Source organism: Cheilinus undulatus, linkage group 5 (assembly GCF_018320785.1).
Source record: "Cheilinus undulatus linkage group 5, ASM1832078v1, whole genome shotgun sequence".
In the NCBI taxonomy this organism is placed as follows: domain Eukaryota; kingdom Metazoa; phylum Chordata; class Actinopteri; order Labriformes; family Labridae; genus Cheilinus; species Cheilinus undulatus.
Window position 1 is genome coordinate 14,293,427 of NC_054869.1, and position 23,944 is coordinate 14,317,370.

At 39.2% G+C, this 23,944-nt stretch overlaps 1 protein-coding gene across 2 annotated transcripts; it reads right to left on the reverse strand.

Annotated features, from left to right (window-relative positions):
• Positions 1 to 13,793: 13,793 nt before the first annotated feature.
• On the reverse strand, positions 13,794 to 23,554 carry ido1 (indoleamine 2,3-dioxygenase 1). Of its 2 annotated transcripts, XM_041786469.1 has the most exons (10): positions 23,145 to 23,552; positions 22,434 to 22,529; positions 22,233 to 22,352; positions 21,994 to 22,112; positions 21,877 to 21,891; positions 21,690 to 21,789; positions 18,492 to 18,609; positions 18,351 to 18,402; positions 18,100 to 18,248; positions 13,795 to 18,007 (listed from the first exon to the last, which is right to left on the reverse strand). In XM_041786469.1, the coding sequence occupies exons 1-10, from the start codon at positions 23,235 to 23,237 to the stop codon at positions 17,619 to 17,621; spliced, it is 1,251 nt and encodes a 416-aa protein (XP_041642403.1). In that variant the 5' UTR covers positions 23,238 to 23,552; the 3' UTR covers positions 13,795 to 17,618. The 2 variants fall into 2 exon arrangements, with proteins under 2 accessions (XP_041642404.1, XP_041642403.1); XM_041786470.1 differs by lacking the exon at positions 21,877 to 21,891 and having other exon boundaries at positions 13,794 to 18,007; positions 23,145 to 23,554.
• Positions 23,555 to 23,944: the final 390 nt, after the last annotated feature.

Here is a 23,944-nt window from a genome sequence, read left to right on the forward strand (position 1 = left end):
CTCGGTCTTGTTATAATTAAGACATCTGCCGAAAATCATAATTTCAAATTAGCTACAGCAGCCTCGGGTTTCCTCTTTATTAGCACCTATGGTGTTACTCATCTTGCTCACATACACAACTAATGGAGGGGATAGGTGCGTTATCAGGCTGAAGTTTGTATGTAAAAAGTACAAAAAAATGGTCCAACCAGACACATTATTTAATAAATAAAATAAATAGAATAACCCCAAACTAGTAGTATTTACATTTTATTTTACCTCAGTGTGGCACATCTTGTATATACCTATATATAAAGATTGATCTCTGGACTGTATGAATCGATTTTGTAATTAAAAAATGAGAATCTATCTGAATGAGAGAATCAATTTATTTTAGTTAAACAAACTGAAATATATAAGTGACACAGGGTCGGTAAATTTTGGATTACTGTAGACATTTCAGTGTGAAAATTCTACATTTGTACCTTTAAAGTCATATATGACATTGATTGTGTTGCTGAAGTAATCTTAAGTATTCAGTGGTGTTGAACAGGTCACAGCGCCCTGCAGTGTTACAACAGTCTGCTCTGGATAATTAGTTTTTACAGACCTCTCACTCACAGTCTGGTGATGGAAAGTGAAGATTCAGACTCTGTGGTGGAGATTTACTTCCTGTGTGCACTAGATGTGTGTGTGAATGCAGTCATGTCAGAAAACACTCTTCATTCTCATGTCTGTTTCTGCTTGCACAGCTGATTTCAGTACACAGCCTGTCTGTGAATAAGACAAGGAGAAAATGCCAAAGACTGCAGTTCATCAACTAATTGTCATTATCAGCCTTAATCAAAATGATTGAAATATTGGTTGCCATAAACATGGCCTCGACACAGACGAAAACTACTTCATTGAATTATGTTTGGACAAAGTTTTTATTTATGAGTGAGAGATAACCATTAGTACGCAGTATTACAGGCAAAGGGAGGATGAATGGAAACAGTATGTGGAGGCACTGCAGACATGAGAAGCCAGAATGAAACTCTTGGGAGTTTCAGACTAACAAATGAGTAAAGATAAATAATTTATTTCTGTAATAAAGTGGTATTTGAACAGTCAGGCAACAGAGATTGGATTTGATCTTAGCAGTCCCAGCGTTTTTTCACTCTGTCAGACTAGTCTACTGTGTTCACTGTGGTCGTGTGTGTCAGCTCAGCATATAATGAGTAATATAAATATGTAGCACAAAGACCCTCTCTGAGTATTTTAAACAAGCTCTGTTGTTTGATTACATAGCAGCAGACTAGATTATATAATTACACAACAAACCAGAAAGAACTTTTCACTCTCTGAGTGTATATTTGTGCTCCACAGCAGTAATCCAAAAAACACCACATAAGAGGTTTCCAGGTTTTTTCCAAAAGTTTTTGGAACAATGTTTTTGGGGTTTCCTGATTTTTGCTATAAAAATGTTTCACTTCTCAGAAACTAATTTTATCCATGAAAAACACTGAACAACTACATTTTGAAGGCATCTATTTATATGATTTGCATTAAGCCCACCGCGGAAGCTAACAATATTGGCTTCTCTAATTTTGTAAATTACATGGCAGAAAGTAAAAGGCCTTAAATCTGAAATGGGTTGTTGTTGGCGTAGGTGAACATGTTCTGGCAGAACAAATTGTAATAGTTTGTTTTATGAATACAGTTTTTCTGGACACAGTGTCTTGGGAGCGGAGACGAGCAAAGTAAGCTCACGCTGTGTGGGCAGCAGAGGGCTGACCTCAGGATGGGATAAAAGTTCTGAATGTACTCGTACATTAACCAGTCAAACCTGTGCATGGAGCTTTCTAGGCTATCAATCCACATGAACAACTTGATTTTGATGTTCACCAATCAATATTAATGCTTAATTGGTTATGAGATATTGTCCTCATAAAATCAGAAGAAGCAATTTTGATTTCAGTGATGTTGGTTTCCAAGACAATCACCCCAGCTCACTGGTTTATAGTTGTCATTGTAGATTCTATATTAATATGGACAGGGAAGCAGCCATTCAGAAGTAAAGCCAGAATATTAAGAGCCCCCCAGCTGACTGGCAGCAGCGCAGGTCATTAACTTCACCTCTTCCATGGTAACAGATGGGACATGGGTCAAACACTGAAGTTAAAAACTTTTCTCCTGTTGTGACAGTTTATTATTCCTACTTGTGTGCATTCGCTCATTTTTCTGAGTATTTTGATATTTAAAAAAAAGTCACGATCAGCAGCGTTGTCTTTACAGCATTGTTAACCATTTATTAGCGTATAGAGGGAAAAGTGAGAGAAAATAGCAAGAACTAACAATTTTAAGCAGACAAGTGGTAATAATTCAGTTCACTGACAAAGAGCAGGTAGATGGGTGAAAAAGTCCCTTAACATAAGACAGAATTTAGCTACTTTATTCTCTTTACTGCTCATCGTAGTTTGTTGTATGCCATTTTCCAGGTCTGCATCTTCTCAAAGGTGCATCTGAAGACTGATTGCATCTCAGTTAAGCACTGAAGGCTGTCCCATTTTGAAGACCTCTTTGAAATGCTGCTGGATTCCTTTGTTTCCTGTCCTTGAAGGATCCAACCATTACGCCCTTTGTAGCTCATCATATTTTGAGATTTTTTGTGCATCAATTCAACCAAGCTAGCAGACTCTAAATACAATACAGTACAATAACTTTATTTATCCCCGAAGGGAAATTCATTTGTCTGGAGTCTCATCTGTTTATGGTAGAATTATATAGTCTTATTGCTGATGGTATGGGCCAAATATGGGCCAAGGGGCCAAGTAATTCCTTTTAATTAAAAGTAATTGATTTCAGCTCAACAAAATAGCTACAATACATATACTAACATCACATATACACATATGTACATATTAGGGGTGCAACGGTATTTGTATTTATCCCATACCGTCACAGTAAGGCCGTCACGGTTCAGTGCACACAGTAATACGACGAATATGTCTGAGTATTAAAAAAGTCGAGTTCTCACTTCAGTCCAGGTGGCAGCAATGAGCCTAAAAGCTACCAGCAACCATCATTACAGAAGAAGGAGCAGTTACAAAAACAAACAAAGAAGAGTGATGGCACATGTAGAGTTAGAAGAGCTGCCGGCTTCTGTGAATCATATTAACTTTACCTTCAACTATCAGCCTCGGAGGAGTGAGAGAGGGACTCTGCAGCTGTGTCACAGGTAAAGTTATCCTCAGATTTCACACGGCTTTAACCTCTCTATCCCCCAAGATGGGCTGTGAAAAGCTTTTCCAAACTTTGTAGTCGGTCCCATTGGTTAAAAAAGTAGTCCAGTGCTGATGTCCGTGTTGAAATTGGCAAAAAAGATGCTAATTTGCATACTTATGAGCTAACTTGCGGTTGTGTGATGATGTGTTCAAGTTGGCTGGGAAGTTTTAGTGTTTAAAGAATGGGTATAGATATGTCAATATATCAATGAAAATAACCTAGTTATTCAAAAATATATTTATTTATTCATATTTTTAATCATTGAAGAACTTTTGGAGGGAGGTCACAGTATTATTTAGATTTTGAATTTATTCAGCCTATTTATTTTAATGCAATTTAATAGAAAAATTGAAATTAAATTTTATTTATCCGCTTCAATCACCGTATCGAAAACGTACTGAATAGTGACTTCAAAACCGAGGTACGTACCAAACCAAAATTTTTCTGTACCGTTACACCCCTAGTACATATTCTATCTTTTTACTTATTAGTTATGTGTCACTAGCTATGTTAGTTGCTTCTGATGTACCTAGTAAGGTTGAATGGGTTGAAACAGCTGGTGATGCCAGGAAATCTGTTGTAGACAAGTCCCTCTCATTTCAAATTAGCCTGAGTTGTCTAAACATTCAAATACTAACAGACTTTTTTCTACACCAAGCTGAGTCTCCCCCCCATCCTGTAAATATGCAAGGAAATAGGCAGGTCCTCATTTACATATTTTTTTTTTTTTACCTGAATCAACATCCTTTTCGTTCATTTAGTCTTTGCCTGGGTAAAGGCACTACATCCTGTCCTCTTTTTGACCCATTTAAAAATATTCCTCGAGTGACAGAAGCAGAACAAATCTCTTCCTATTTGTTCTTGATCCTGGTTGAACAGTGCAGGACCTCATGTTAGTGGTCTCCTCAGGCCTGTAAGCTGCACCTGACTGCTCCTCCCCATCTGCCTGACCCCATCTGTCTCCACCTTGTCCCCTATTCAGAGCAGCCCACCCTCTGCCTGCCTCGGCTCTGCATGCGAACAAGTCCGGATCTCGCCTGGGAGGAAGTGGAATGTTTTTACTGGGAAGTTTGGGATTAGACAACCATTGCAGGATTTTCATTCCATCTCTCAGTAGCTGCACTGCAAAGGAAGCCCCCTTTTTTTCTTGCATAAGTAAGCCATCGCCAATGTGGATTAATACGCTTTATCCCATGCAGAAAAAACAAACTAGACTGCTGTCCAAAAATTGCAGAACAGAGTGTCCGTGACCGAACTCCATCAGGGTCTTGTTAGAAGACTCTTTATACTCTGCTGCTTATTGATTTGCTGCCATGAAACAACTCTGAAGTGAGTTAAAGCAGTTTTCTCTGGCTATATTCATCTGATCTGTCAGATGATGTCCTGTAAAGCTGTGATTCATTGACCTCACACATGCAGTTGTGGCAAAGCTGCGGTCTGTGTTTTAAATGGAGGTGTAAAATTCCAGGTGCAGATGATATCTGTTTTCTGAGGTCTTCAAACTCACCACAAATCCCCTTATCATCAACATGCTTCTCAGTGTATTTGGTGTCATGGATTGTTTGACAGGGAAAGATGGACATTTCTTTTCCACGCAGGAGACCCCGGGGGAACTTCCTGTATTTTCGTAACCCGGATGAGAAGTTGTTGATAACACGAGTGTGTGGGCGCCAGCAGGGAAGGTGACATTAGCGACAACTCAGAGGAAGAGGAAGTCAATCAGCAAAGCGAGAGGGAGGAGGACAATAGCTGTGTGGCATGAAAGGAAAGCCAAGTGTGGAAGTGGGTGTAAACACACACAAACACAAGGTATCTCTGTCTGCAGGTCAGAGGGAATGAGCTGCTGGCTCCACACGTGCATGCATGTGCGCTCATATGGGCATGGCGTGTGTCTGTGTGTAAATCCGCATTTGCATTTGTGAGTGTGTAGGAGTGCAGGATCGCACAGTTGTCTGTTTGGCACCTGGCTGAACCAGTCGTGAGTCAGCAGTGGTGAGAGGTTGAGCTGTATTCCCCGTCACACAGCTCAAAGTTGTGTTAACCTTTAAGACAAAAGGCTGTGACGTGTGTGGGCTTCTGCTAATCCTGTGAGGAAAGCCAACTGAATGTCATGTATTCTTCTAGCTGCCATCAAAATCTGATTTAAAATGTGTGGTCCAGGTTTCTCAGGAAACAGCAAGTCTAACTGAATTGTAAGGGCATTTGGTCACTGTGAGTCCTCCTGCTGAGTTTTTCCTCATATTTACCTAGACTTTAGTTTAATTAGAGGGACCCACAGCACACAGGAAATCCTTTACTACAGTCTATTCAGAATTACTTGCAGTTTGTTTAGTTTCAAGTAACTGCTGTGTTACTTTTAACAACCCTACCTCCTCAACTACCATTAACAATTTTAATACATTTGTTTTTTTCCCATTCGCGGTCACAAGTCACACCTAAACAACCCTATCCCCAGTGATGTTTTCTAGCTCCTCCTGGGTGATCCTAAGGCGTTCGCTTGGCCACCTGGGTTGTGTAATCCCTACTGCAAACCCTGGGTTGAACACAAAGCCCCAGTTGGACAGTACAGGGAACTTCCAATAGGAGCACTCAGGCGTTTGTTTTATCATATGCTTGAACCACATCAATTGGATTAAAAGGAATAGCAGCTCTACTCTGTCCTGCAGAACCCACTGCATCAGTGTGCACTACGTTCTGTCCGTGCAAGCATTCCAGAGCTGATTGCATCCTCTCTGGTCGCTGCCTGTTTCCCATGTATGAGGAGGCATAGTCTTACTTGGGCACATCCCAGAAGTGCCACTCTGCTCCGCTACAATACATGCCAAATAAGGGTGAACTATATGGACAAAAGTATTTGGTTATACCTGTTAATTATTGAAATCAGGTGATTCAATCAGACCTGTTGCCTCAGGTGTATAAGATCAAGCACCTATCCATGCAGTCTCCATTTGCAAACATTTGTGACACAGAATAGGTCCTTCTGAAGAGCTCAGTGTCTTCAAGCGTGGTACTGTGATGGATGCCACTTTATACTAGACGGTTTGTGAAATGTCATCCCTGCTGGATTCTCCACAGTCATCTGTGTGTGATATTATTAGAAAGTGGAAGCGTTTAGGAACAACAGCAACACAGCCACGAATTGGAAGACCATGTAAAATCACAGAGCAGGGTCAATATCAGCTAAGGCGCATGTTGCATAAAAGTCAGTAACACTAATGATTTTATTGCCTAAGCGTTCTGAACGTCCACTTGCATTAATGTAGGCCTGGCTCGGCCCCTAATACTTCAGCATACCAAGATGTTTTAGACAATGCTATGCTTCCAACTTTGTTGAAACAATTTAAGGTAAGCCCTTTTCTTTTCCAGCATGACTGTGCCCTGGTGCACAAAGCAAGGATTATAAAAAGACATGGTTTGATGAGTTTGGTGTGGAAGAACTCGACCATCCCACGCAAAGCCCTGACTTCAACCCCACTGAGCACCTTGGGGAAAAACTGGAACAGAGATTACAAGCCAGATCTTCTTGTCCAACATCAGCATCTGACCTAATAAATGCCTTATAGAATGAATGGGCACAAATTTCCTCAAAAACACCTCAAAATCTTGTGAGTGGAGGCTGTTATAACTTCAGAAGGGGGGACTCCATATTAAAGTACAGTAATTTGACTAAAATATCACTACAGTCGTGTTGGTGTAATGGTCCTAGCCTCTCTTGAAGGAAAAACTTTGAGGTCTGTATAATGATGAGCCATAGTCAATCAGCTGTACTTTCATTATTTCTCCTAACTTTTTAATTTCTCTGTTAATTATTTTCCATAAGTCATCATACAAAGTTTAGGGCAGATAAGACTGACAGTGTAAAAAATCTGGATTTCCTCACAGATTTTGATTATGTATTTAAATATGCATTGCCCCTGCATTCACTGTCTGGCCAGCAGACACAGCAGACACTACAAAGCAGAAAGACAATGAAAGCATGAACCAGATCACTGAGGCTACAGTTTGTAGTGACCACTTTTTATTGTCTCATTAACCTTGTCAGAGCAAATTTCACAGTATATGATAAAAAGGAAAATAGGTCTTAAAGTTCTATTGCATAAGTGTATTTATTTAAAAGAGGCCAAACGTGTGAAATGGGGACAGGTCAGTAAGCTGGAGGTCAGTGTAAAACTATTGTCTTTCATTTCAACCCTGCAAAGTTTCTGTGTAGAGAAGGAGGCTTCTCTTAAGTATTTAAGACAAAGAGAGGCACAAAAAGAATTACATATCCTGAAGGGACGAAAACATTAATCCAGTCAGCTACAGTAGATTTTTAAACTCTTAACAGAACAAAGAAGAGATAGCACACATGGTTTCAAATAATGATAGACTTAATGGGCAGTTTTGTTTTTTGTTTTTTTGTTTTTGTGATCAACTTCTTATTTCATGTTTACTTTAAACATAACAATTTTAAACATAGCAGAAAAAGAACTACAGAATGAACAAGAGTACTAAGAGTTACATAAATATATGAAAAGAAAGCTGAAGGAAATAAAAATTAATAAGCTGAAAATAATAAAAACAAGAATAAAAATAAAACCCCTGGCGACCTCCCACCCCCCACCCCTTAACCCCTAACCTGGATCTCTTCACAGTGCACACAGGGCACAAGAATTCAAGTACAGTCACAATGTTATACATGTGAATATGAACGTGAAATGGTTGTTATAATATCCATTTGATCACATCTGCCAACTCCAACCATGTCCGGATAGACTCTGTACCAGCACCATTCATTTTGACTTGATAGACAGTTTTGTTACCAATGTGTGTAGAAAGCAATGACATAAACAAAAACAACACACACTGACAGATTCCATTCAGAAGCAACCCGAGTCCTAATGCCAAAAACTGGAAGTCTTGCAAAATTTGTTTCAGTCTTGGAATAAAAAAACATGGTGAATGACGGGAAGGAGGAGATGGCAATCATAACTTAAAGTAGGCCTGGAAATTTGCAAAAAATATGTATGAAGTTGTGGCGATGGCAAGACAAAGGTGCTGTTAAAGCAGGAGTTGGAGGTGAGTAAAAGACTGATTTGCTGCTGTTGTTCTGCTTCCTTCTTCAGTCAGCTCACTTCCCAACTAGCTAATGTTTCTTTCATTCTTGACAATCCATACAAGGCCCAGGGTTTCCCTGGAAACAGGGTATGGCTTTGCAAATGCAGCCCTAATGTTCCTCTAAGTAGATCAGATTCATCAAAAAATTGTGTATGTGCTAATACAATTTGTAAGAAGGGGAGACTGTGGCCAGACCCGATTATCTTGTAGTGTGTACCCCACCTAAAAGTGGAAAATCTAACTCCTTAAATTTCAGTATAGCAGATAGCAGTTATCCATCATCTTCACAGCTTATCCCATTTGAGGTTACTGGGGCTGGATCATATCCCAGTTGTCACTGGGCGAGACATACATTGAGTGAGTTATATCCTAACTACATATACAATTGGCTAGTGACTTTCTGCAAAAAGATTGTGACCAACTTTTTCTAGGTTTGTTCTCAGCTCTGTGTTGACACTGTCAGGATGGCACTTATGTCAGCATATGTTTCACTCTGAGGCTCAAGGATGTTTCATCATTTTTGTGTCTTTTTTTCCCCTAAGTGAGCCCCTCCCTGTTAGCTCCTGCTACCATGTTGGGAGAGAAAGACGGCCCTGCCCACTCATTGATGTTGTTTGTTGAGGCATAATGCCAGAGCTTTGTCCTAAGAGTACAATTTAAAGAGAACTAAAGGACTTTTCAAACCAAGGAATAGATTTCTGTTTGATATAAAACAGTTAAAAGATAAGAACTGAATCAACTCTAGACTACATATTGGGATGGAGATCATTCGTACAAACGGGTGCTATTGGTGTAATACTGTGAGAGTGGTGGGGGAGGAGTGGAAGTGTCCTGGGTTTGTTCTGTTTTGGTTGAGAGACAGGTGTTAAAGTGCATCATCTACTGGACATCTGTTCTGAAATTTGCACAGTGTATTTCTGTAAGCAAGTTAAATATTGATGTCAGGTCAGCTGTGGCTGAGTAGGTGGAGATGGTTGCCTCTCAACCAGAAGGTTAGAGATTCAAGTTTCTAAGACACTGGCCCCAAATCACTCCCACTGCTGTGTCAGTGGTCTGTATGGATATGTATGAATGTATGAGCCAATTCTAATGGCTACTTTCTATATCGGCCTTTGCTTATCAGTATGTGGACAGGTGTGAATGGGTAAGTATGGCCTGTGCTGTAGGGATTGCTTAAAGTTGTGATCAAGATCACAACTTCCCATAATTGTCAAAAAGGGGGAACCAAGGCCAGAATTTCACCCAGAAGTCTTGTATTATATATCCTGCTTCATATGATAAACACATAATGTCATCATAAATATTTAATTTAAGACATTTTTGAACAACCAGAGAATCTTTAGCCTTCGAAACTTTCATGGTAACTGATCAGAACTTAAGCAATCTAAAGAGTAATCCTCTGATGTAAAGTCTCAGGATATCTATGTCGGACATAAGGGAATGAGTCAGTATCGTGATCATTAGAGCCACATGTGTGTTTTGTCCTCTAAAAGAACAAAGGCTGCAATGTGACGTGTGCCTTCCTGTGACGTCACCGGAGCTGGATGATCGGCACCGGCAGCAACAGTAACTCTACACCTGAATAAGCAGCCTACTGTGAACATGACAGCTGCTTTTTTTTCTTTACTCATGCAGGCATGCTGTTTCAGTCAAGTCAGCGGAGCGGAAGTGATAAAGTTGCTGTAAGATGACTACATCAAAAGTCTGTAACCTGCTCCAACAGACCACAAGAGTGATGCATAAAGACTAGCCAAGAGGTGGGTGATGGATGAGCTTGATGTCTTGTTCAGGGGTGAGTAACCAGCAAAAGAAGTAAAGTCAGAAAGTGAGTAAAGTCCTTAAAAGATGTTTCTATGGAAACCTTATAAATGATGGCACTACTGGGGTAATGATCCACCAACCAGGATATGATCATGGCTTTAGGAGGGTTGCCAGAAATTTGGCCGAGACAGAATATCAGCAAGGAAGTATGTTGTCATTCTGACTCTTACAATACAGTCATCAAATTGCTAGGGTGAAATACCATCATCATTTAAAAACAAAAACAGATTCCCCTGCCAGATTCACTCACAGTATCACTACTTCGACTCCTCACTGTGCCACTTATCACATGGAAGAGGATAACATGAAAGAAAAGACGAAGTTGATAGCTGGATAAAAGGAGATCATGACACTGGGGTAATTATAGACAACACTTAAAGAGGATAAGAAGCTAAATGCGACAAAAGGTGAAACTGATGCCAAACCCAAGTGAATAGATCTATAATCCTTCATTTGCTCTGTTTTATTTAGTTAGATGTCATAATATATAATATGGTTGTCTTGCTAAATATAAATTATCACAGAATTGCTGTATTTTGATATAATCATCATTATGGCATGTGTATCATATTGCGTAGTTTTATAACATCATATAATGTAGCATGTCATGTCATGTCACATCATACCAGAGGTTGAAAAAGTACAACAGTATTGTACTCAAGCAAAAGCACAGTTACTCTGGTTAAAATTTATTTAAGTTAAAGTAAAAGAACTAGTCAGTAATTGTACTCAAGTAAAAGTACAGAAGTATTTAATCCAAGGTTTACTCAAAGTACTTAGCACTGAATAGCTGCTGTGTTAGTTGTAGAGTAAAATAGGATCTTTCCTTATTGGCAAAAATAACAAGAGAATAGATCTCCAGCCAGGTTGTTCAAGTAAAGTCACACCTCTATGAGGAATTAAAATACACATAAAACTGAAATTGTTAATTAGACTTATACAGAGTTAAAACATGTCTATATTTGTCCACACTACATGTAGTTAAACTACACTTTTGAGAGTGTGAATATTTTACAGTATGACAGAGCTGCAGTATCTCTTGAAAATCTATGACAAGGTGGGTCTCCTCAAGAACAAAGCAGAGAGTCAACCTCCTAGAAAGTTAATTGCATGCTGATGAAGAGTATGCACTGTGTCCTTAAAGAGCAACCAAAGCAACAATCAAAGTCACAGAAGGGAACTCTAACTTGGTGGGTAACTTCGATCATGATATAAATGGAGTTAGAATTACACTCTAGGAGCTAAAATCAACCCAGGAGTGTTTAACATTAGGTTTTAACACTCCAGTTTTTGCTGTTTTGGTTTGAGATGAGGAATCATTCTCTTGCTATGTGCTGATGTAGTCAACAGAGGTAGAAAAAGTTAAAGAGTATTGTGCTCAAGTAAAAGTACAGTTACCTTGGTAAAAACATTCTTAAATAGAGTTAAAATTACTGATTTCAAAATGTACTACAAAAAATTGCAAGCACCTGAAAAATACTCAATCACTGTAATTTGAGTAAATGTAATTAGTTACTTTCCACCCCTGCTTCATACTATACTGCATAGCAACAAAACATAACAGTGTTAACTTAATGTAATATTATGTGATGTAACATAACAATGCAAAATATTGTGTCATGTTGCTATGTGTGATGTCAGGTGTTGTATAGTATCATATAGCATTACATTTTGTGACTGCAGTTTTCTCAGTGTCCGCCATAACTGATTGGCCTTAAGCACATTTGAATCACAGATAAAGATTTGGCATGATATCGATATATGCTTAGACTAGATCAAAAAGTTGATTAGCAGTATCAGCAGATATACACATTCCATCAGTATTTACAGCTGGCCAGCTACCAATATCAACCTGTGTTGGAAATGAATATTGGCCATATGTATGCATATATTTGTGGAGTTTTAAGGATGGACAAATAGAGTGAAGACTTTTTTGTTTTTTTATTCTCATTCCCTAAGTTTGACATTGTTTCCTTAAGACTAAATTTAATTTCAAGGGCCAAAGTTTTTGGTCTAAACTGCATTTAAATATCAGTACTGAAATTGGTCAACATGAATTTGTAAATATCAGCATATCAGATATTGGCAAAAATCCAACATTGTGCAGCCCTTGAAGATATTATACTACAATTAAAAGGAAAAAAAAACATTCGTATGACAAGAAATGTTTAACTTCAGCTGCAAACAAGTCATATTGTTTAAATAAACAAGGAAGGTAAGTTTTTATATACTCAAGACAAATTGCTGGGATTGATCTTAAAAACAAAAACCCAAAGATAATAATCAACAAATGCATGTATTGAATTATTTGATTGATAGTTTTTATTAATAAAAACCTTTCAAACATATTGCCAGTTTCTTGTTATCATGGAAGATTGAAGAATAATTACATGGCGTCCTGTTAACATGTAGAGCTCCCTTTCCTGAGATAAATCAAATGATCCAAAGACCTTAAATCAACCCAACCTCTTTTTTTGTATTTTTATTTTTTCTACTAAATCTCCATGACCTTTTCAGATATGTAGGTTTTGAGCACTGAGTAGAAACAATGGTGATGACGGATGATAATGAAGATATAAAGCTCAAATATGACTGAGGGTGCGCCCGAACTGTCCATTAAGTGAAAAATGAAAACGTGCCTGACCTGTGGGTGTGAAGGCAAAGATGTTTGACAAAGATAGTGGAGTCCAGATGAGCACAAAGGGGTGAAACGCCCAGAGTCACCCACTGCCCTGCACATGTAGCCCATAATTCCCAGCTACGCCTGTTGTGTGCACGCCAAAGACAATCAATCCCCAGCTGCTGCCATTGTGGCCGCTCACTCACAGGGTGAGAAAAGGTCCCCGCTTTGCTTGGCTTGAGGTAAGCGGCAGCATCATAAATTCAATTTTGAAATAACAGAATCCAGGATATCCTGTGGTTAACCACAGAGGCACAGATATCCAATTGTCTAACCAAAGGGAGAACCAACGCCTGTGCTTCTGTCGGCTCTGATAGATGGAATATGAATGTTTGAGAAGATTTTATGAGAACAAGAGGGACTCCAGATGCCCTTTGCTATTGAGGAGAGTCACTCATTTAATATGCAGAGTTCACTGACTTGAATATTAAATAACATTTGCTATCAATTTATTTGGGATAGTTAAGACAAAACAGTACTACATCATGCTAAACCTGCCATTCTTAATTTTGTAATGCATCTCAAAACACTGTAAGTACATCAGGAGTGATTCATAAACAGGTTTGTGCATGCATACATTTGGCTGGTTGTGATAGGAGATGAAACTACAGCAGGGCTGCAGGCCCAGTCCTGATCACACAATGAAGACATCCTTAGAGATAGCCTGTGTTTACCGCTGGGTTGTCAGGGAGTCCCCCACAGTCAGGCAATAAGGAAGGGGATTATTTGCTTTGGCTGTGGAAGAAGGCTCTAATCAGATCACTGTGACTTGTGAACACATTATTTGTCGTCATTGCCACCCAGCTCTCCATCCCTGCCTAGTTTGTGTTCACCTTTCACCTCCTCACCTCTTCCTGCCATGTTGTTTTAAAACTGTTCCTCAGGGACTAGAACTTGTCAGTGAAGCATGAATAACTACATAGCCAATATATGCTTGGTTGTATACTTTAATCACTGTCTTGCAAAACTGATACACACCCTTAAGACCCTTGAAACTTTTACACATGCTGCAGTGTTAAAACCTAGAAGTCAAACAGGCCTTTATGGGCTTAATACTGCTTCATTAAAGCAACAATATGAAGTAATTCATTTTGGTGCACTTTAGCACCCTCCAAAGGACTCTGAGCACATATGCACTGTCCTAAAACACACATACAGTAGTTCTGTTGTACGTACCCCTTTAAAGGCTCCTTTATACTCTATGCATGTACGAAAATAGATTAGTGTATTTGAAACATTACAACCATTGCCCTCATGTTGTATGTTGGAGTGGACATTAAAAAAACGAATCTACTAGAGGTTGCCGCCTATCCTGGAGCTACTTAGATGCTCCTCTGTCTGTCCCATGGAGTGAAGGAAGAACAGTCCATCTTGTTCTCAGCTATGCTTTTGTAGTTGTCTTTGTGCCCAGGTGAGCTGATCATTGATATGTTGTTATTTTCTAACAACTCGCTCAATATTTTACAATATTTCCTCCGAAAACTTGATTAAATTCTGCTTTTTTTCTAATGATGCTTGTTCATTGTATTTTGCAAGTCTGAGTTGAACTGTTGACTGTATTGCTCAACACTGCCCCCACGATTAGTGGTGGTATTGTTACAATTGTTCCATATCTGTAAGTTCAAGAGAACAGATGAAAAACGGATGAAATGAATGCTGAGTACTGACAGAACAGTCAGTTTGTATCCGTATGGGTTTCTAACATAGAGTGTAAACGAGCCTTTAGGTTGCATTCAGAATGAAGGCCAAAGTGACCCGAATCTTGGCTTTTATTTTGCTGATTACACAACATCAAAAATGAACATGAAGGAAACGCTCTCAAGTGCAAGCTGGACCCTATTGTTCACATAGAAGAGCTGACTCCACCAGGCTCAAAACTTGTCATCTTGAACCGAGTTGTCATTGCAATCCAACCAGTACTCAACAAGGTTTATTTGCTCAGTAATATGTCAGCATTTTCTTTAGAAGCATGTGTTTGACAATATGAGGGGGAAAAACCAGTGTTAGAGAAGCCAGTAACCTCTTAGTTGTTGGCTAATTTGCCTTACTCATTCTTATTGTCAGCAGCAAATAAAGCACAGTAAGCATTTGTACCACAGAAATTATGTTTGGGCCGTCATTTGATTAGAGGCAGGAAGTTGTGAATGCAGATCATTCTTGAAGGTGTATTGTTAATGTATAGTCTTGATGCACGTTCAAAGTGCAGTCAGGTTGTTATCTGACAGTGTAAACTAACTTTGTAGTCCATAGCTGAATAGTTGCATTGGAGAGAGTACTTATTCCATGGTAGTTGAGATTGGTCTGTATGCTTCAAGACTTACAAAGCTTACTTGTAGATTGGCAAGGATATATGTGACCTATTGGTGAATGCTGGATTTTTTTTTTTTTTTTTTTTTTGTATTGATAAACATAACTAGAGTTAAATGATTTTCTGCACCCCATTACATATGCTAAAAAAATGAGTTGGATACTATTCTATGAATTGAAAGTTAATGTACTTTGAGTTTGTCTAAGAAAGTACTATTTTAAGGTATAAAAGTTACATATTTTTGTTTTAACAAATTAGAAAAGAGACATCTGTTGGAAGCAGAAGTTTTCACTAGTCAAGAATTGTTAAGTGCAATAATTTTAAGACAAATTCTCCTGGGAAGTCCAGATAGCAATCTAATATTTCAAGTTTAAGAATACAAAAGATAATGCTTGAATTGCTTGGAATAACCACAAAAATCTTTCAGAGTGTTATCTCATTTAAAGAAAAGTAAATTTTGTTTGCCTCACTGGCAGATGTTGTTTATTTATCACAAGCAATTCAGGGATAATGTTCTTAGTTTATGCCTGGATATAAGATGGCCATCTGGACTTGTCAGGAAAATGTGGCATAAGATACATTCTATATAACAAAACATTTTTGACTCAACATTAAACAAAAACATTGTTTATATTCAATTTTTGCTGTTCAGAAAAGCACACAAAGCACTCTCATATTGTAAAAGAAACCCATTTCACATTTCCCCATCACTCTTTGAATATTTCAATTTTTGTTGTTTGGATATTTTCAATAGAGCCATCAGTTGCACCACAACAACATATAAAACTCAAAACCATGTAAAGAGTCCCATTTTATTTTGCACTGTTACAAATAACATGACCTAAGAGAAGGACTGCGTCATAAAATGGCTTGTTAAAACCCTAAAATTCTGCAGTCACCTAATGAGTAAAAATGGGAATACATGTCTAAATTTGATATGTTTAAACTTGCTAATTTTGTTTCAAAAGTCTGGAAAAGAAAACAAGACACTTTATTGAACTAATTTATCAATCTTTAGTTTGTCTCCATCCTCCTTTTCTGATCTATGACAATGGAAAAAAACTACTATACTCTCTCACCCTGGTTTGTTTAAATTACTGGTGTCATGTAAGCCCACGTGGACTGGACACATGACTGTATGTATGACACAATATTGAAATAAAAACTTCAAACTTCAAAACATATGCTCTTCAACCAGACTAAAATGCCCAAAAAGCCTCAAAGAATCTTGTTAAATCTCAACAGGCTGCATTTGTAATTTTCTCTCCTTCCTTTTTCCTCCATTGTCCTCATGTTGCACTGGTTGGGAATGAAAAGAGGACAATAATGAGGTGTATCGCTCAGGCCCACAGTATTTGTCATGTCTAATTGCCACACTGTCTGCCTTATCTGATCCTGCCAGCCTGCTATTGTAATGAAACACCGGTGGAGATGAGCCAGGGAAGGTGAAGATTACACAGCATGAGCCATTCATGGCACAATCCCTCCCTTCATTACTCCGGGCTTTCCACACTCAGTCCAGGAAGTGTGTATCACGGGGCATGTGAGGGCTGGAGGAGGACAGCAGGAGTGCTGAGGTAACCGCTCTGATAAGTGATGTATCTCTGCTCGGCTTTGTGCATTGTGCTTCGACATGACAAGCACACACACTGCAGAGAAAAGACGCAACAGAGGAGGATTATTTTGTGAGAGGGAAAGGTCAGGTTCCAGCTTGTTGATGCCATAGTGTGTCAGGAGGATTCAGCAGGTGTGGATTTCACACCTTTTCAAATAACTGTTATTAATGTGGACAGCCTGCCTTTGGTATCACCCGTGTTTTTTGTTTTTGGAAGGCATACCCAGTGTAACCTTCTTTCGGTATGAACTCACATGCATCCCCTTGTGCTCCATCAGGGCTTCTCTTAACAGCATTAAAAGTACTTAAATGGACATATTTTAACAGCTATTTTTTTTATTTTTACTTTACAGCAGTAACTTAAATGGGTGATGAAAGTGGGACAATAACAGCTCCTGCATTTTCAAGTTAAAAAGACACCAACCAGCTGTTTAAATTTCTAAGCCACATTTAAATTAATTTCAAAATCATTTCCTTAAAAAGTCATGTTGGTCAAGGAAATATTTCGGTCCCTTGATGTCCAAATGTCCTCATGATTTGTTGGTCTGGAGTAGATGTCTGATGCATATTTGGGGTTCCAGTTGGATTAGAGAAAGAAGTTTGTGGTTGAGTTTAATGGAGAGTTACAGGAACGGTTTGAGTTGTGGTTTGGACTGGCTGATGGGTATCACTTATGTCTATTAGGCTGAGGTTTGTTTACAGACACAACAAAGCTAAATGTAAGACAAGTGATGGCTGCTGCTCACATTCTGCCAAAATGATCCTTTTAATGACATTTAAATTAGTATTTTTGGGTAAGAGGTGATTTACTGTCAGTTTGTGTGCTGTTGTTGACACTTTGCTTCTTGTCCTCAGTCCACATCAGTCGTTTTCTCAGGCAGGTAGGCGTCTCTTGTTTGATCTCTGACGGTCTTTAAGAAGGTCATGATGCCTGACCCCCCTGTGCCCCTCTCTTCTAGAGCTGTGGGTGCTTTGCTGATCATCTCTCCATTGGTGTCCTGACTCTGGTTGCGAAGTTGTCGTGCACGGGCAGCGGGTACGGTGATGAAGCGACTGACCACATTGATGTGGTAGCTGCGTAAAGCCAGCAGTTTTGTGACACAATCCTGAAAGGCCTGGTTGAGCTGCTTGCTACCCTGCTGCAAGACGAAACTCTTCAAGGAGGGCTGCAGTGAGATGTCATGGATCAGCTGCTTGTGAGCAGGTGGCATGTAGTTCCTCATGCGGGTAAGAAAGCTACCTGCATAAGGACAAGTAGCATTACATGAGGTCATTCTCTTTCATTTTTGATGTTGTTAGAGACAATTTTAAGGGAGAAATCTTCCATCTTACCACTCTCTTTTTCATGTTTGACTCCAAGGAGTTCATCAAAGCAGTGCAGCAGGCTGCTCTGTGCAGCACTCCCACCTGAGTACTCCATCGGTTCTGTGCTTACACCTTCATAAACCAGCCCCTTTGGCATACAAGGGTTGTCTTTCCACCTATGTATTTGAGCACAGACACAAACACACAATTTCAGACATATTTACATGTTTGAATATTTGAAACTAATAGATACAATGGAAGAAAGAAAGATCGTATACCCTGAGAGGAAGATCCTCATAATGCCGTAAAACACAGAAGGCTCCACGTAAACTGGGTTAAAAACAGTGCAGTGAATGACACAGTTAAATTACCTGTTGATCAGGATTATGATGTATGCTTGTATGTTGTGTGTTGTATACCGTGCATTAGTTTGAGTGCATCTGCCATATCCTGCATGGACTGGCTGATTTCCTCCAGGGCTGTGGCCACAGCCTCACTGTTACTGCACCTCATACCATTTATAACTTTAGGGATGCACTGCAAAACAGGGCCAGTCAAAGAAGCTCATTATGAAATTACCTCCATTTGATCGATTTACTGCAGAAACTCAAATAGAAGCAAGTGGATTTGTCTTATTTTCAAGCAAAAATAGCTCATTACACATGCAGACTTTTTAATAAATATTAGCAGTTAATCGCTTATATCCTACAAGTAGAGTTGATAATAGTAATAAAACAGCTGAAATAATGTGCTTCTGAATGGCACTGGAACTTTTTACAAGCCTTTGAAACAGTGACATTTATGATAAACAGAAAAGATTTCACATGGCAGGCTCAGACAGGCACAAGAGGAGACGAGACCAATGGCAGGTTGCTCACTTATTAATCAGTCCCAGATTGAGTTGATCTTTGAGATGGATGGAATAATAAAAAGTAAGACTTAGCATATGTGTTATCAAATTTTAAAGCTACCGTTGATAGTCATGTGATGGCGGCAGAGTGCGATTTTGAATCCCATTTTGTCTTCTGATTAATGAATGTTGTTAGCACTATTTTTCATTACTGCATATTTTAAAAGGCTACAATCACTGTTTTGTGAAAAAGGCAATATCAACATGTACTGAAGCTTAATTTGATAAATATGTTGGAAGTTTTGATAGCGAAACTTTGCTGATATATTTATGAAGCTTAGTGTTAGCTCAGGAACGATATAAGGGTTCATACCCCCAGCTGGAATTGGCAGATTGAATTATTGTCTGCACCACTCTCAACCAATCATAGCTTGATTTCTCAACAAGGTGGTCCATTTAAATATGATTTCCTTCTCGCCAATCCCTGCTATGTCAATGCTAATTAACTGCACTGCAGCTGGCAAAGCTTTACCTCCTGTGCCTCCTCCTTTATTGCTTAAAAGGAACCCTACATGATCAGACAAGTTATTCTTGTTGGATAGATATTTGTATCTCTTGTATGTATACTGAACTAAAAACTCACTAGATATCTCCATTTTGAGTAAATTTCACCTTATAAACTCACCATGAGGCCGCCATGGTTTGGTCTGCGCTCATAGTGTGACATCACAGTTCCGCAGCGCTCCCTATGAGCGCTCCTTGCTGTTCCCATGCAGTAATCGTTTTTCAAACAGTTTTTCTGCTTGTAGCTGTTGCTGCCATAACAGCTTTCATACCAGACACGAGTTTGCTGTGTGTTGGTTTTCTCTCCCTGCTGTCAAAGCTCTTAATCTGACACGCCAGATGCATGTGTTTCACACATCCATCTGGGAAAGCTTCAATAGGAAGCGTTTGAGAAAAGGCAGAGGTTTTGAAAAAAACTCGGAGTGTGATTGGGTGAACGTTCTGGTCTGTCACATCTCTACGGGCCAATAAGAGCAACAAAACACATGACATAGCTGCTATTGAGCTGCGTGTGCACAGCTACTGAGGACTAACGCGAAACATGACAACTATAGACATGTAAGTACTCGACTTTTGTCGTTTTTGGAAAGAAAACAACTCACTGCTGTTCTTTGTTCTTCTTTTAACAAAGAAATGTCATCAAATTCTGATAAAACTGGTGCTTTAGCAGCATCCACACCAATCTCTTCCCCCATAACTGCACCAGCTCTTGCTGCTGCTTGTTTACGTCATGACTCTGCTGCGCCTAAAAGTACTGCCCCTCATCACTGATTGGTCCTGTCACTTTCTAACCAGGCCCAAACGGTTCAGATGGGAGCTTTGCAAGATGGATTTGTCTGTGGAAAAACAAAGAAAGGGGCGTATCCATCTGCTTTGCAAGGTTACAGAGTTCTGTCATTCCTCCTAAGTTTTACCTCAATAAACAACTTTATTAAACAGACACATTAAAGCTTGTGGCCTTCATCTGGTTCATCAAGAAACAGATTTCAAACATATTCTGCAGATGTAAATAGAAGGTAAATATGACTCTGTATTTATCATTTTCCTGTCTAGATGGACAGATAACTGCTCATGGTGCAAATAAGAAATAGAAGAGACCTCAAATTTTTTAATTTTCCATTCGTAAGACGTGCTGTGTTTCTGAGATGCAGCCCTCATGGGCTGCCAGTCTGAAACAGCAGTTACCGCATAAAAACGGCAAGGAGCGCTGCAGAACTGTGATGTCACAGCAGCAGCGCAGACAAAAACATGGCGGCATCCTGGTGAGTTTATAAACCCAAATTACTCAAAATGCAGATATCTAGTGAGTTTTTTAGTTCAAAATACATACAAGAGATACAAAAATCTATCCAAAAAGATGAACTTGCCTGAACATGCAGGGTTCCTTTTAAAGCTTTTGAAGCACCCTCATACAGCACACATTTAGCACACTTTTTTTTTTTTTTTGCACTGCACTCCCATGAGAGTCAAAACATGCTGCTTGGATAACCCAGGGAGCATGTTTGAGCATAGCCTTCATCACAAAGAAAAACTATTCTGTTGATCAGTTTAGCAAGGAAAAGTTAAATCTATGAAGAGAGTGTCCCTGACTGAAGTGCAAGTTGTAAACAACCGTGGTATCAAAACAAATATATATATCATATCAAATATCAGTATTGTTTGATTATTACTAGTATTGTAGTGAGGTTTAAAATTTTGATATTATGGTAACCCTAACTAAAGGTGTTTTATTGTCAAAACAAGGGATGCAAGATATTATCAGCAGGATATCAGTATTGGCAGATATTAGCTTGAAAGTGAAAATTTCAGCCAATATTAACAACTTACATTTTGTGTGTAAAAATTGGCCTTTATCAGCTGTAGATATTGGCTGTACAAACATATAAGTTTGTGGAGTGTTAGGGTGGATCAACAGACCTAAGTCAGCTGAAGTCTTTTTCTCTAATCTTCCTCATTCCTTACACTTTAAAATGTGTTTTAAGCACTGAAATTTGTTTATTCGTTCTTCCTCAAGCTTAGGACTGTGTGTTTTAAGGATTGAAGTTTTGGGTCTAACTACATTTAAATATCAGTATTGGTGAAAATGAATTTGTAAATATCAGCACATCGGATATTGGCAAAAATACAATATCATGCTCCCCTACTCAACAAATTAAAAACAACAAAACCTCAGACTCAGCACAGATATAAGATGCCTCCCTACCCTCAGTGCAGGTACTGCAGCCAGCTCCACCAGCAGAGTAACCAAAAAGAAACCTTGCATGCTTTCCCCACCAGGGAGGCTGACCAGCAGCTCCAGGTTCCTGCATCACAAAGATGAACAACCACCTTCAGAACAATATGATATATTAAGTGTAGAAGAGTAGAGTTAAATGTGTAAATCCACTTACTCCATGTCAAAGGGTCTAGAACAGGTGGCATTAAGATGAGCATGAAAAGCAAAGAGAACAGATGTAAACCTGAGGTTTGTTTTTGAGGTGTAACATTTAGAAGACAGCTGTCCTCACCCATCTTGGTCTTTCTTCCTCCAGTTAGCCAGAACGGCATCTGCATGGGTGAGAATTGGAGGAAGTCCGAGGCGTTGTGACACCTCCCAGTATGGGACGGCCAGGCTCTTTGGGAGCACCTTAGAGGAAGGTTGATGGAGATTATAGGTTTGGATATAACATGTACATGTGGAAGCAGCGACAGCTGATAGATAAGAAGAGGGAAAGTCAATATGAGAGAATCAAACACATAGATATACCTTGACTGTGTTACTTTCTCCCTCCTGCCACATGTAGCCCATAGTCATCGAGCTGAGGACCAAGTGAGCCAGACGTAACTCTTTGTGTTTCTGCAGAAACTGGCTGTTCAGCAGTGGCATCTGCAGATATGGAGCATCAACACTGAACCATGACTCCATAAAAAGATAGAGCTGTCCTTCTCAGTTTATTGTCCCACATACCTTGTTAATGAGGGAGCGTAACTCGTGAGAGTGCACCAGCTCTGGAATTCTGAGGGCAATATCCATCCATGGCTGGTAGTATTCGGGGAGCTCTTCCTTTAAATTGGAAGTAAGCAAAAGAGAATGCTGATCATGTGTAGACAGTGTAAACAGGGCAGAAAGTGCATAGATGTAAAGGTCAAATAATGCAACAATATAAAACATAATAGTTTCCTTTTAAAGGCCTCTAAGTTCTCTAAAATCCTCTAATCAAAAGCTTTTAAATTTGCATTCCTTTGTTATATGTTAAAAATGCAAAATGACCTTGGGCTTGCTGCGTGGTCTATATAAATGGGATTCAGTGAACTCACTGCACTCAGTATAATGTCTATCACACGACTCAAACAGGAACAATGCCGGATTTTAACTTCCTTCAATCAATTGGTCTCAATCAATTCCCCTAGCCACGAGTTCACAGTTTTGTAAACGCTCTCTTAGTGAGACAGAAAGTCTCATCACATTTCCATGCATACATTTAATCCAGTTTCACCCAAATGACTGCATAGGTAAGCCGAAATAAGACATACTGCCACTTCAATTCATGATTTTAGTGGTTTCACAGGCTTAGGTTTGCTGACAGATATTTTATACTGACTGCTTGTGTCTGAGGTAAAATGCAAAAACTGTACAAAGGAAAAGAAGAAAACTTATCCGTTGGGGTTTTCCACCTACCAGAGGATCAGGGAGGATGAAGCCGAGCTCCTCGGAGACATGATAGGAATCCAGAGAGAAGAGAGATTTTGAGCCTGACTCAGATGCAGCCATAGAGGAAAAGAAAGAGAAACCCACAGACAGTAGCAGTCATCAGACTATCTGAATGAAGACCCCGACCTGTCTGGACTCTGATCAGTGGTGCACAAAGTCCTCTTTAAAGCTGTTGTCAACAATAGTCATTGCTTACACAACATTTATCCCTCTTCTGCTGTTGCACAATTCAAAGTAGAAAGTGGTAAATCAGTACACAAGCTTCACTTTGTGAATCATTAAGTATTAAGGCATTTCATGTTCATGTTTTCACTAAATGAGGAACTGATTCTCTGCCTATTGTATAACATTACAACAGCATCTGACCTGTTCCTGCTGAATAATTAATCTGTGTTCTTTCACTTTTATTAAAAATTGGAGAACATTTTAAAGCTTCTGTGTAGAGTTTTAGCTTGTAAGTTTCTCAGAGTGCTGCAGGAAGGGAGGTAGGTGTCAGACAAAACAATTACCAGCACGCTACAGAAACAGACTTTTTTTTTTTTTTAGATTTTCCATGGCATCCATTCTCTTTTAGTAAAATGTTTGGCTGTTCAAAGAAAAACAGGACCCAGATGGCCTAGTGGTCAGGTTGCAACCCATGCCTGGGTTCAATCCGGCCTGTGACTCCTTTCCCACATGTCTCTCCCCCAATCTCTCATCCCGTTTCCACTTTCCTCCCCTCTAAATAAAGGCATAAAAAGCCCCAAAATATATCTGCATTTAAAGTA

Excerpts from the sequence above, each read along its gene's own strand:
- ido1 (XM_041786469.1), bottom strand. The coding sequence starts at position 23,237 with ATGGCTGCATCTGAGTCAGGCTCAAAATCTCTCTTCTCTCTGGATTCC. Across the intron at positions 18,610-21,689 it reads CTGCAGTACCTGCACTGAGG|TGCATCCCTAAAGTTATAAA; the intron begins GTAGGGAGGCAT and ends CCTGTTTTGCAG. Across the intron at positions 18,008-18,099 it reads CAAACATGAAAAAGAGAGTG|GTAGCTTTCTTACCCGCATG; the intron begins GTAAGATGGAAG and ends GTCCTTATGCAG.